This window comes from Danio rerio, chromosome 23 (assembly GCF_052040795.2).
Source record: "Danio rerio strain M-AB ecotype USA chromosome 23, GRCz13ab, whole genome shotgun sequence".
NCBI classification, from domain to species: Eukaryota; Metazoa; Chordata; class Actinopteri; order Cypriniformes; family Danionidae; genus Danio; species Danio rerio.
Window position 1 is genome coordinate 39,339,913 of NC_141043.1, and position 13,175 is coordinate 39,353,087.

Below are 13,175 nucleotides of genomic sequence, written 5' to 3' on the forward strand. Positions count from 1 at the left end.
TATATATATATATATATATATATATATATATATATATATATATATATATATATATATATATATATATATATATATATATATAATTCGTTTAATTAAGTCTGTGCATTGTATAAAATGTGTAAATCCAACCAACAATAATTCAGCATTGTGATCTGCTTTTACAACTGTTGGAAATATACATATGTACGAATTTATCTTCTGCTTTATTGCTTTATAAACAATATCTCCATACCACCAAATACAATTGCTTTCGATGTCTGTAGCACGGTTTAATACCTCGCTGAATGAGAAATCGTGTGAAAGCAAAATTGCTTGATCAGCTACAGTTAAACTAAATGCCTAATTTGATTCAATTGGATCTAATTATGAATTAAATTAATCAATATCATGCACTCATCATGCAACTGATGTTTGATCAAATGTTCATCAATCAATTGAAACAATCAAATGTTTACATAAATAGAAGTACATATACAGGTAATGGTATAAAGATGGCAAAGTGACTGGAACACTGAAGTAGTCAAACTTTTGTTTTCAAGAATATACATTTTGTTGATTTATATACCAAGCACTGGGAAATTAGTGGACAGGTCGCAGGTCTCGGCCTTACTGTGAAACACTGTGAAGATCTCATTGTTTAACACCTGTGCTGGCCTACCACTGATAACTGGTGAAGGTTGTTGACATCTTGTACATGTATCAATATACTTTCACAAAAACTGCATTGTTGTTTTTATCTTTCATTCTTTTTATATGCATTATATTGATATTTAATTTGCTATATGCTTGTCTAGGAAACAAGCAAAATGGTCCAAACGTGAACCTTATGTTCAGCGGCAAAAGCATTGTTTTAGGTACCATTTCTAGACAAAACGCAGCAAAAATAAGATTATGATTTAGTGGGTTTCTTAAAGTTTAAGCTTTAGTCAACGGCTTCTGGCTGACCTAGTATATTGTCAATGCCACTTTCTCATATTCAAGACGAGAAGATTCTCACAATATTTACGTTGCATTAATGCAACAAAAGAATGAAAATGTAACGTGGGAGCGACTGGAAGGAATCCAATTAGTAGCTACAGAGATGCCTTTAATGGATCATTTTTTTACATTTACAATGACTTTAAATGTATAAAAAAACAGTACTACGCTTTTAAAAATCTTGGCATGGTCTACCGTATGTGCGTGTTCAAAAGTGTTGTCTCTTTTACAACTTTTAATGGCAGGTCATAACAGTAGTCTAGTACCCAATAAAGCAGCCGCAATTAAGAGTCGATTACATCACAAAGACTAAGCTAATACAAACAGAATATTGATGTTATAGCAGAATATAATAACTTTCTTTAACACCTACGAGATTTCTAGATATTAAAAGTTTTTATTGTACAAAACCAGAGGCAAATATGGTATTACAGATGTGATATTTCCTGTTGTCTGTACTATCAAAACGAATATTAAATTATAATTAAAGCAGAAATCAATAAAAATTGTTAGTTTTAACAGATAAGAACCTAAGATGCAAGATGTATGAACATTTATACTAGCGTAAACGTTTCATAATTTTATATTATTATTATTTTAACAAAATGCAAAACTCTTTTAACTTAATTTTCAAGCGCATTTTTTGCAGTTACACTTACGTTAGTCTATATTCTTTTGTCGATAATTTACGTAATTGTCATTTCACTATCCTTTTGTTGCTGTGGTGTTAGTTGAATCCCTGTTATAAAAAAGATATTTTCGGCGAGGGCATAGACCTTTTCAGGAAGTTCCTGTGGTAGTGACAATTGTGGTGGTCATTGTCCATCCGCCTTGCCTTTGTATTGCACTGCTGTTACATTCCAAATTAGGGCTTTACTATACCTGCAGTAAACTTTATTGGTGGTGTAAACCCGACAGTGTCGCATCCGGGCAGACGTTTTTGCCTTTTGATTTCTGTTCAGTACAGACAGGCTAGAACAAGACACAAGGCAAGCAACGTGGACGTGGGACAGCTTTAAGTTTATGTAAGCAAAAAGTGCATGTTTGTGTGAATGACTAACAATTAATTTACTTAGTAAAACTTTATTAAGAGTTGAAGTTGTAATGTTTGTACATATTTTTTGCATAGCTTATGAATGTGCTTTCAAAATGGAAAAATCATTGAAAATGGATAAATGCAGGGGAAACGGCGTTTGGCAATGTTTTGTGCTTTTAAGTAATTGCGCATGCATTTATTCAATATTATTATTATTACTATTGTCATTATCATTAATTGATTAAACTGAAATACTCAAAACTTGTGTTCATGGTATTATTACGATTATGGTAGTGATGTTAGAAGTATTTAAAGGAAAACTTAAATCGAAATGAATTGCAAACTTACACGAACTGTATAGTTTGTCAACTTTTAGATTGCTTTAGCTGGGAAATCGTTCCGTTAATATGTATTAATGTCACACAATAACCTTGGCGTCCCGTTATCTAACTTTGCTTACTTTCCCCCTTTTCTTTATTTTTGTTTAACTACAACAGTCTCAATACAACACTTTATAAATAAGTATTTTAAGAATCTTTGGTGCAAATATATTTTAATGCTGTCAACATGCAATTCTGACACAACTTAATTAACCAATTAGTAACATAATAACGAATTTCGTTTTAAAGAAAGCAAATGTCCAGGAGCTACGTTAATCAATAGCATTGAAAATAAGATAAAGACGCAAATTAGCGTGTTTTACTTATCTTTTCCATACTAAAACACTGACCTATACATTTCTGAACTTTAACAATTTCAGACATGTCAGATGCAGGAACGTCAGTTTTTTAGCCTGATTTTTGTTAATCATTTAAGCTTTAGGTAACAAAATTTAATTCTCCATTTATATAGTCATGCAAAACTGAAACTATTATATATAGATTGATATGCATGACTATCTATCTATCTATCTATCTATCTATCTATCTATCTATCTATCTATCTATCTATCTATCTATCTATCTATCTATCTATCTATCTAGTCATGCATATAAATCCACCTATAGACGTGTTTCACATTTGCATTAATATTATTTTATTTGTAGTCGATTCAGATATATTATTTTAACCTCATTTTTTAACAGTGATCAAGCTTGTCTCCGTTTATGTGACACTTGCATTATTATTATATTTATATACAGAAGATCCAGTTATGTTTTTTAAACTTGACTCAGCTTATTAACAACGATGAATTCTGACAAAGAATATGTGAAATTGCATCATTATTATATTTATATACAGTAGATCCAGTTATGTTCCTAAACTTATCTCAGACTATTAACATTGATCAAGCCTGACACTGTATATGTGTCATTTGGATCTATACTACATTTAAATATATTTTAGCTATTTATGTTGCCTAAACCTTAAAATATTAGCACTGATCCGACCTGACACCGTATCTGTGATATGTACATCCATATTTAAATATAGTTTATCTATTTATGTAACTTAAACCCTAAAATATTGACACTGAACTGACACCGTATCTATGATATTTACATCCATATTTAAATATAGTTTATCTATTTATGTTACTTAAACCTCATGTGATATCTGACAGCACAAGAGCAGTCAAACTTTTCCTGTTGCGTTTAAATGGCCAAAAGTAGCTCATCTTGCATATATAATTGAAAAGAAATGCAATACCAAAGTAGCTACTTTTACTTACAAAAGCGTCTACTTTTATTAACTCTATTTTTCCCCTTTTGCAAGTGCCTCTACAGCATATTATTTCAAATATAATTCATCATTCTTAACTAAGGTTTAACAGGTTAAATGCATGATCTTCGTCTTTATGAAATTTTTAAAAACGGATTTTATTTTACAAGTGCTATTAAAATTATCATGTGATCATTTTAAGTGAAATGAAAACTATTTGCGTTCCAGTGAGTCTGAGTTATGCTATAATGTGCTCCGAGCTGCTGCAGAAATAAACTCAACCAGCTTATGAAAACGATAAACACAAAAACAAAAAGGGTCAAACAGGGTAAATGTGAAAACGACCCAGTTGTTGAAAAAAGGTATTTGCTGCATTATAATTTTAAATTTCAATTCATATTTATAAATAGAGAATTATAATACATATGTGGTTGTGGCTATTCAGAAATATGGATTGCTATTTCATATCCTGCACTTATTCTAATATAGTCTATGCTAATACAATTATAGGACTGCAAAAGTTAGCATAATTATAAAAGTTTATACACCATATCCGATTATTTGCATACTATTTCGCAATTTTCATTATATCCACTACCCAGTATCGCAAAATGTTAACGTCATTAAGCTTTTACAGCATTGGACTTATATGTTTGTTAACAATAAGTGACAATTTTAAAATTGTATCTTTAGTGTCACCAACTCAGCAAAACACACCAAAAAAAGAAGGAAAGGGGAAGAAGAAAATGGGAAATGCGATCTTTGAGAGAGGGTGAAACGTAACACATTCCTAGTTGTTTAGAGGGGGAATTTACAGCTAAGTAATAAAAGTTTACGACTGAATACACGCGGTCATTGGTTGCGTCAGACCACGTGGTGTTCACTCTATGAACATGAACTTTGTGCTGTTGTCTTCCCCTGGATCTCCCCATCTATCGACTTGCGAGCTCGCGGTGGTGTTGAAATGATCTTAGCACCAGACATTTTCCCCGTTTTCTGTTCGCCCACTAGTTTAGGCGGATTTTAAAACGCTTTAAAACTCCATCTTGTCTCGTCTGCTTTATCGCTAGTAATGACTGACTGTCCTCAGACGTCGCCGCCTCCCCAGTCTCATTTCTACCTATCTGGTCCCCTAGAGGGAAAACAATATTGATAGCTGGAGCTCGAGGGGTTAGAGTGTGTAAATATGGTTATTTGTCCTCGAAAGACTACATTTTTCCAGAGCACAGGAGAGTGGGATCTAGATCCTAGTGCCGTTGCCTAGTAAGATATGCTGCTATCCGCCACCGAACGTGCGTCACACAGACAACAGCGACCGCTGGTAAGTAATTGATTCTACGCTCCTTATTGGCTTCTTACAGATGTGTAGCTTCGCAACACGGTGATTTGACAGCATTTCATTTAAACGGGATGTTCAATTGTGGTATGCAACGTATAAACACGTACTTTTATTTTGGCATTTCCTTTAATATTATAGATTGAGAACGCACTGCCTCGTTGACAAATGGCTTATGTTGTTTCTTTCTTGTCCAATAGTGCATTATTGTGTGTGTGCAACAACGGCTATATTCTTCGTATATATTAAGTTGTCCAAACGGTTGTGTTTTGAGACTAATGAGCTTACTTTCAAATAGTTTAATGCGCGCTTTGCCAGATGATGTGTTTGATTGTGGTTATTTGATACGGGTATAATGGATACCGGAGCCTGCTGCATTCGTTGCCTTTGTTTACTGTAAATGCCTTTATAATGCAGCTTTGCAATTTGAAGAATACTGGCGAATGTAATGCCTTTTACAGAAATAAATATATTTATCCAGGCCAATTTGTGAGTATGGCTTTCACTCATGGGGTTATGAGTTGCTGTGTTATTATATATTCTTTCTACATGGCATGTTATTCATTATGTTATTTTTTACACTGAAAGTTGTGATTTTTTAGAGTGAAATGTTGTTGGTTTTTGATTAAGCCAAAATGTTCCTTGACTTATTAACTTGTATCCACGCTTATGGAGGCTATTCTGGTTGTGTCCGTCTTGTAATGACCAAGGTGTTAAAAACGTTTACACAATGATTTACTCTTGCTCATCTAATCGCATACCTTTATTGTAAATGACTTGTGTTACATAGCAAATTATTCATTAACCTCTATTAACGTTTATTATTATCTGAATCAGGATCAACAATATTCTCTCTATCTCTCTCTCTCTCGCACACGTGTTCAATCATCCAACACTGTCATTCCACTAGGACTAAATCAAACAACACTGCCACCTTGTGCCTGCTCCATATGCAAGGCATTATAAAGAGCCTAAAGTCAGGAAGAACTACCCACATAAAATTCAGATCTTAATTTTCATGTGGGAACGTGTCTGGCATTTCCTGGTGTTGATTTGTACGTAAAAAGCTCATTTGATATAAATGACATCATAAATTGATGTTTAAAATGGTGCTTTAATGGCTTATTGCCATTATGGTAAAGTTTAAAATGAATATAGACCTACTAATTAGCAAAATTATTCAATACATTAATTTTGCTATGTATGGTGGCTTTTACCAATTAATATCAATGATCGATTGTTAAAAAAAATAGTCATTTTAAAACACAAATACAGAAACAGTTCATCAGGCTTTTTAAAATTCCATTTATTGTCATATGTTACGACATTTAAACAATACAGAAAAACAGATTTTTATGTAATGTTATGTGATATGTTATTATGAAGTAGCATGTTAATAATTTCCGCTGGTCCTCCGCTGATCAAAAACTAGAGCTGCGACCTTCAGTCATGGGCCTCTGGAAATCCACAAGTGAGGCTGGAATAGGGGAAAAATGTCAAAAATAAATCCAGTTGTTATGAACATGCAGCTTCCGGTGCTAAATGCAAACACTTCGTAACAACTACATTGTTAAAAATAAGTTTCACTTGTACCTTCCAAATAAACACCATCTATTGCCGAAGTACTTTTCATTTTAAATAACCCGTTCAAATGATATAGATACACAGAGATAGCTTTGTATGCATAAATCTGGTCTGTTTTTATTTTTAAAATGGTATTATATTAAGATAGAATGCTTGAGTGTGGGCTCGCATATGGTTCGTCGATGTGTATGTGTGCATTTGTGTGTAAGTGAGAGACCGAAAGCGAGTAAAGGGCGGGGTTGTTCTACTGCGAGTCTCCTCTTTGCCTCAGGATAATGACTGTCTTTTGTTTGCCATTAAAAATTGAGTCTTTTTAACTAATCCTCATGCCTGTAAGTATATAAGGTGTATAAGATTTACTCATTTGTTTATTACAGCCATTCTTAACGCTAATAGCAAAGTTCTAAACAGGTTTGTAAAAATTGACACATTTATTGCCATCTGACTATCATTTGTGTAAACTCTGAGCCAGTCTCGTGTCTGCCACCGCTATTGAATTTGAATCATAGAAGGTATAATTCAGAGTTGCCACGAAAATGAAAACAAATTCCAGGCGAACTTTCAATTCCAAACATTTCCTTACAAGAACCGCAGGGCAATGCGAGTTCGCTCAACTTCAAAACATCTTATTCATGGAGGTCATTATGCGGCCACATAATTTCACAGAATTATCTTGTGCTAGTTAAAAACTATAATGCCCCTTCGGTTCGTGTGTTGTTATAAGTGCTTAGCTGCACATGAGAGCTCTGTTACAGCTGTCACGTTACTATTACAGATTTTGTTTTTGCATAGATACATCGACATAGATGACAGGGTAGGAAAGTTGGGCTTGGAAATAAGAAAGCTAGAAAGACTCATCGCTGGAATTTGCAATTGTGAACATCCGTTAGAAGAAAATAGGCCAATGATAACATTCATTTAACTCTCGAGAATGTGCAGACTAGGCCATTACCGAGCACAGTTAGGATGTGCATTGCTTGCTTTTTTTCAGATCATCGTATCACGTAAATTACGCATTGGAAGTTAAGTACGATTTTGGCGCACGTTAGTGCGCAGTTTCGTCGAGTGTAAAGAGAATACAGGCCAAACGGGATGTCTATTTATTGCCTCTTCAAACGCTAAAACACAACCGTGCGATTTGTCTTAAGGGCTGCAATAAAACACTTAAAGCTCTTTCTCTCCAGTCACATCAACATACCAACTGCAGACTGAGTGTGGTGTGTTTTACTCGCTACTTCATTCACAATACTCATGTTGTAAAATAGATCACCATATTAAAAATCTCTCCATCAATGGTTTTCAGTTCAAAGTAGTTAGAACAAAAAAAAAAAAAAAAAAAAAAAAAAAAAAATATATATATATATATATATATATATATATATATATATATATATATATATATATATGTATATATATATATATATATATATATATATATATATATATATATATATATATATATATATATATATATATATACAGAGAGAGAGAGGAGAGAGAGAGAGAGTGTGTGTATGTATGTATGTATATAGACAAAACATACATTTAGTTTCTGATCTAAAATCCGCCAAACTACACGTGAACTTATGAAATTATTTATTAAATGATTTTGATAATGCATCTTTTATTAGCATGCGCTTTCGTTTTTTCTAAATAGTTTAGCTTATCCAAAGACATATCTTGGTAACAACTTTTTACATTTAACTAAATTACAATTATTGCTTTATTTTAAAAAAAAAAAGCGCATTGCATTTCAGATATTTAAATTGGCAACTGCTCAATTACCTCAAACTAAAACAAGAGACAAATGAATTACTTTAAAATGTGTGCGCACACTTTTCATGCAAGAAATATTTTTATTACAGATATATTTTACTTTTATTGGTTTCTTTCCACAATATACATGGTGTAATATTCTATAAATTAGATAATTGTGCTTTAAGGTCCACACTACCGTATAGACTGCTCTATGTTATATATTAATTTAGCGGCTATGTCTAAAATGTTTATTGCAGACCGTGTAAAACTGGATAATAATAATGATAATAATAATAATAGCAATAATAATAATAATAATAATAATAATAATAATAATAATAATAATAATAATATGAATAACAATAATTGTTACGATTATTAGTATTGTTATAAACGTCAATGCATAAACCTCGAATATAAATTAATCATAATTATTAGCAGTTGTAGAAAACCGATCGAACAGCACTTACCATATTGGTGTTTAAATATTCTCTTAGTAGAGATTTGCCTAGAAGAGCTTTATCCAAAATATGACAACATCAAAACATTAATCCCTGATATTAATTAATTCCGGTTCTTTGCAATATACAGAAATGTTTCTATGTATTTAATCAATCGTTAAGCAGATTAGCCTGTTTTATAGCTGTTAAATGCCTTTTCTCACTGTCGGGCTGGAAGTAAATTTTACTGTTCTGTCAATCTCGTGTTTTGCGCACCTCTTTCTAAACCACTGTTTTTGGCCTCACACGTTCCGTCATGTGGCCTGCATTAAGGTCATGGTGCATACCCTAACCAATCGGTTTAACTAGCCCTTTCTCATTACTGATTATTTCAACATGATATACATGATATATAAATTGACCATTCAATTAATATGGCTGCAAGCTAAAAATATATAATATTAAAAAAGCCAAAGTGTTGTATTGTTTAACATATCGTTGGCATATATGATCCATTTAATGTAATAAAAAATATTAAAATAATACAGTTTAGGAGAACTTACATTTTGTTAAGAGGCCTTATATTTTTAATTCATAATTATTGTCTTTACGCTCGTAGGTTAAATGCTAAAAAATTATCAGCTTTCTGTCCAGAAGATAAGAGACTCGTTGCACAGCCCCCATACATTCAAAGGGGTAATTGCCTCTGAGCTGGAAGTCCTCAGTTTGGTTTTGTGACTTTTATGGCACCAAGGCGCGTTTGACGCATTCTTTAGTAAGATGCCCCTTCCCCCCTCCCTACTCAGGTTCTTTTTACCATTGAAATTATCAATACATTACAAATGGGGAAAGGAAAAGAACAGACGTTTCCCCTTCAGCGCAAAGAAAGCCCGAGGAAATTAGGGATAGACAGAAACAAACGTAGCAAGGACAAATCAACTGAATAACAAAAACAATAGTGTTGCCATTTCACTCAATGACTGACGATAAAGCAATGATTATGCCTATTGATGTGATATAACGTGTATCAGCAGATTTATTAACAGTTTCTGAGTTATTATATTTAATTTATTTAAAACGTTGTGGTAAACAAGATACGTGTAGATAAAGCGCGAGCAGCTGTTTAATAGTTAGACTTGGATCATTTTTATTTTTAAAAAAACATTTTTAGGAAATAAATTTAGTGGCTAAATTGTTGTTCTAGTGTTGTTATACACAAATAAGTTGTTATTAAATAATAAAGTTTTTGTGTCAGCAAAGAAGTTATAAATGTAGTTATAATTATTACTGCCATAATAAATTACATATGTATAGTTTGATATACGAAAGCGACAGTAAGCAACTGTAGTAAACAATCATTCAAGTAATTAAATTAGACGAAAATTAGCTCACTGTAAAATGCATGATTCACCAAGAAAAGTCTGTATTTACCTTCCCAAGATACACGGAGAAGCTTAATACTGGCATTAACTCGCCGATTGATGCACAAAAGACGTAATTGATTGTTTTCTTGACTGCGTATTCAGTATTTTTGCGTGTGTTTACTTAAACATTATCAACTGAAGCCACAAGGATAAGAAGCTACAAGCTCGATATTCCTCCGTACACAGCGCATTCAATTGGCTGAAAGTGGTCAGGTGACGCTGTCATATTGTCCTTCCATGAGCCAAGCCTTGGCTATAACACTTGCTTTGCGCGTCTTAACCGGAGACTGGAAATTAATATTATTGAAATCCTTCTGAAGTTCATTTGAAAGAGAGTTAGGAAAGCAGGCGGGAGACGTGTGTATGTGACAGAAGGAAGCAGACCCCAAGCACAAAGAAAGAAAGTGTGAGATTAAGAGAGGGGAAATAAGATAGGAGGGTGAGTTGATGAGAGGGCGATAGGAAAGGTATGAATTCGTATTTCGCGAACCCGTCGCTCTCGTGCCATTTATCTGGTGGGCAAGAGGTTTTGCCCAACATGCCACTGAACTCGACCACATATGATTCAGTCAGACATTTTTCGTCTTATGGCACTACAGTGACCCAAAACCGGATTTACGCGTCCCCTTTCTATTCACCTCAAGATAACGTTGTGTTTGGATCAAGTCGAGGACCGTACGAGTATGGATCTAACGTGTTTCTTCAAGATAAGGACGTGCTTCCCAGTTGCAGGCAAACTAGTATGGGACTTAATGCGCAGAGCCACGTTGCCCAGGAGTACAACCTGGAACAAGCTCGTGCAGGAACACAGGACCAGAAAGCGAACAACATTCAGATCTACCCGTGGATGCAGCGCATGAACTCGCACAGCGGTGAGTTTTTACTGCGACTTAGGACATACCCTGGTGGAATTGGTCTGTTTTACGATACGTCCTATCAACAGAGTAGCTACATTTTATGGCCTCGTAAACCACTACTAAATCATCAGATTATAAAAGCCCCCTTTTCCAGAGAGGGGAATCCCATTTGGCTACCTCCTTTAAAACTCGAGTGCCAAAATTATTTTTAAAAAGTTGTGCAATAAGTGTGAGCGCGTTAGAAAATATACAACATAAAGGGCATTTTGAACTTTATTTCAGAAGCATGCACTACTGTGTTAACAATGCAGCTTAACTCTTCCGATGTACTGTTTGAAAACAGAGGATGACAAAGTTAGTTGACATAAATATTTGTATTACAAGCATTGGAAACCAAAATGTAAAGTTTCGCGTTGCTTTGTGGCTGAAATATGGGTCAAATTCTGCATGTAAACATTCTTTTTATCAAATTGTTAAATTAGTTACCTCAAAAATAAATTAACAAAATTTTCAGAAAGTTGAAAATTCCACCAGGATTTCAAATGTGTGGTTTATTTTTTTTATTTGATTTAAAAATGCTGTGTTAACTTTTTATTAATTCATTTTTTACTTTCCCCTAAAACAGGAGTTGGGTACGGGTCAGACAGAAGAAGAGGTCGCCAGATTTACTCCAGATACCAAACCTTGGAACTGGAAAAAGAATTTCACTTCAATCGCTATTTAACCAGACGCAGACGCATCGAGATCGCCAATGCTCTCTGTCTAACCGAGCGTCAAATTAAAATCTGGTTCCAGAATCGGCGCATGAAATGGAAGAAAGAGACCAATCTAACTTCCACTGTACCGGGGACCGAATCTGCTGGTACTCCTCAAGAGACCGAGAAGGAGACCGAGGAGGAACCCAAAAAAAAAGATTAGGAAATCAATGTCTCGTTCTCGAACGCCTGTTAACTGCAACGTAACTACCTAAACTCTGAGAATTTGCAAATATTAATGCATGGACTGTATACTCTGCTATTACTTTGACTGCCCCCCTCCTCTTCTGACCTGAACACCATATACAAAAGCTCTACTACCACCAGTACGCCACTAACATATACACACGTAGAAACAAATGGAGAGATGAAGAGAGAGGAAGACGCACTTGTTATCCACCATAATGGAATTCACTTCTCTTTGTTGAAATAGCTCTTTTATTGGCTGCGTGGTGACAATGCCACAGATGAACTATTTGTGTGGTTTTAGTATTATCATGTTGCTATAGGCTAGTAGAAAAAGTACATTAGATGAAAATGTATTCCAATTTGATAAGTAGGCTACGTCTCCCAACTATTAAGCCTCTAAAATGTTCCCTAAGCATTCCAGAAGTGAAGGAAACTTCTTATATGCACATTCAGTTTTTGTGGATGCATATTTGTACAATGAAACAAGCACTGACGGGATGAACTATACTACCTAAATCATTTTATTTTAATTGTCCCCCCTCAATATTGCCTTTGCCCCGTCAGTGTTCTATTGTTCGACATGCCGCTGTACTGGCACATCAAGTATTGAGAGACTTAAAAAATACATTTCATCATACTTGTAGTTGTATGCATATAAACTTGTCTTAAAGTAAGAATCACACCCATATGAAAACAAGCATATACCTTGGTACGCAATTATATTGTTTGTGTAAACTGTGTATTATTTAATAAAATTCTTGAAAACAAAAAGCTGTATTGTCTTATTGTTGTTACGACTTTGCGCTTTTCGCGCTTCAGAAAGAGGTTCACAGCTGGGTTAAAAATTGTAAGTCTTCACACATTTGTTCGTATTGAAGAATATTTATTTAAGAGCTTATATTCAGGCCTACACATTTATGACCAAGCTAAATCCAAACAACAAATTAAATCCACTTTTACACGTAGTTTGTTTGTTTTCTTCAGATGTACTCAATTTAACTTTAATTGAATCTGCCCAAAGTCCACTTATTTGAATGAAATAGTTCAACCTATTCGTTAATATATTTAACGATAAAAGTATGTGGCGACTTAAATGCTGAATAAAGCATTGCATATTTCATGTAATGACACAGCTACAATGCTTGATTGACAAAAA

The 13,175-nt window shown here is 34.0% G+C and overlaps 2 protein-coding genes and 1 long non-coding RNA gene across 7 annotated transcripts in view; 2 read left to right on the top strand and 1 right to left on the bottom strand.

Moving 5' to 3' along the window:
• hoxc3a (homeobox C3a) overlaps positions 1 to 13,175 on the top strand; it is a 62,370-nt gene that overhangs the window by 17,634 nt on the left and 31,561 nt on the right. The window contains exon 1 of one of the 4 annotated variants that reach the window (XM_087305054.1): positions 1,939 to 2,003. The gene's annotated coding sequence lies outside the window, so the exon portion shown is untranslated. 4 annotated transcript variants of the gene reach the window in all.
• The window catches only part of si:dkey-81p22.11, a 166,707-nt gene continuing 159,832 nt past the window's right edge, over positions 6,301 to 13,175 (bottom strand). For both annotated transcript variants that reach the window (NR_125800.1, NR_125799.1), the window contains 1 exon segment: positions 6,301 to 6,489. This is a non-coding gene — a long non-coding RNA (si:dkey-81p22.11).
• Positions 10,688 to 11,993, top strand: hoxc6a (homeobox C6a). Its single transcript, NM_131123.1, has 2 exons — positions 10,688 to 11,090; positions 11,701 to 11,993. The coding sequence occupies exons 1-2, from the start codon at positions 10,688 to 10,690 to the stop codon at positions 11,991 to 11,993; spliced, it is 696 nt and encodes a 231-aa protein (NP_571198.1).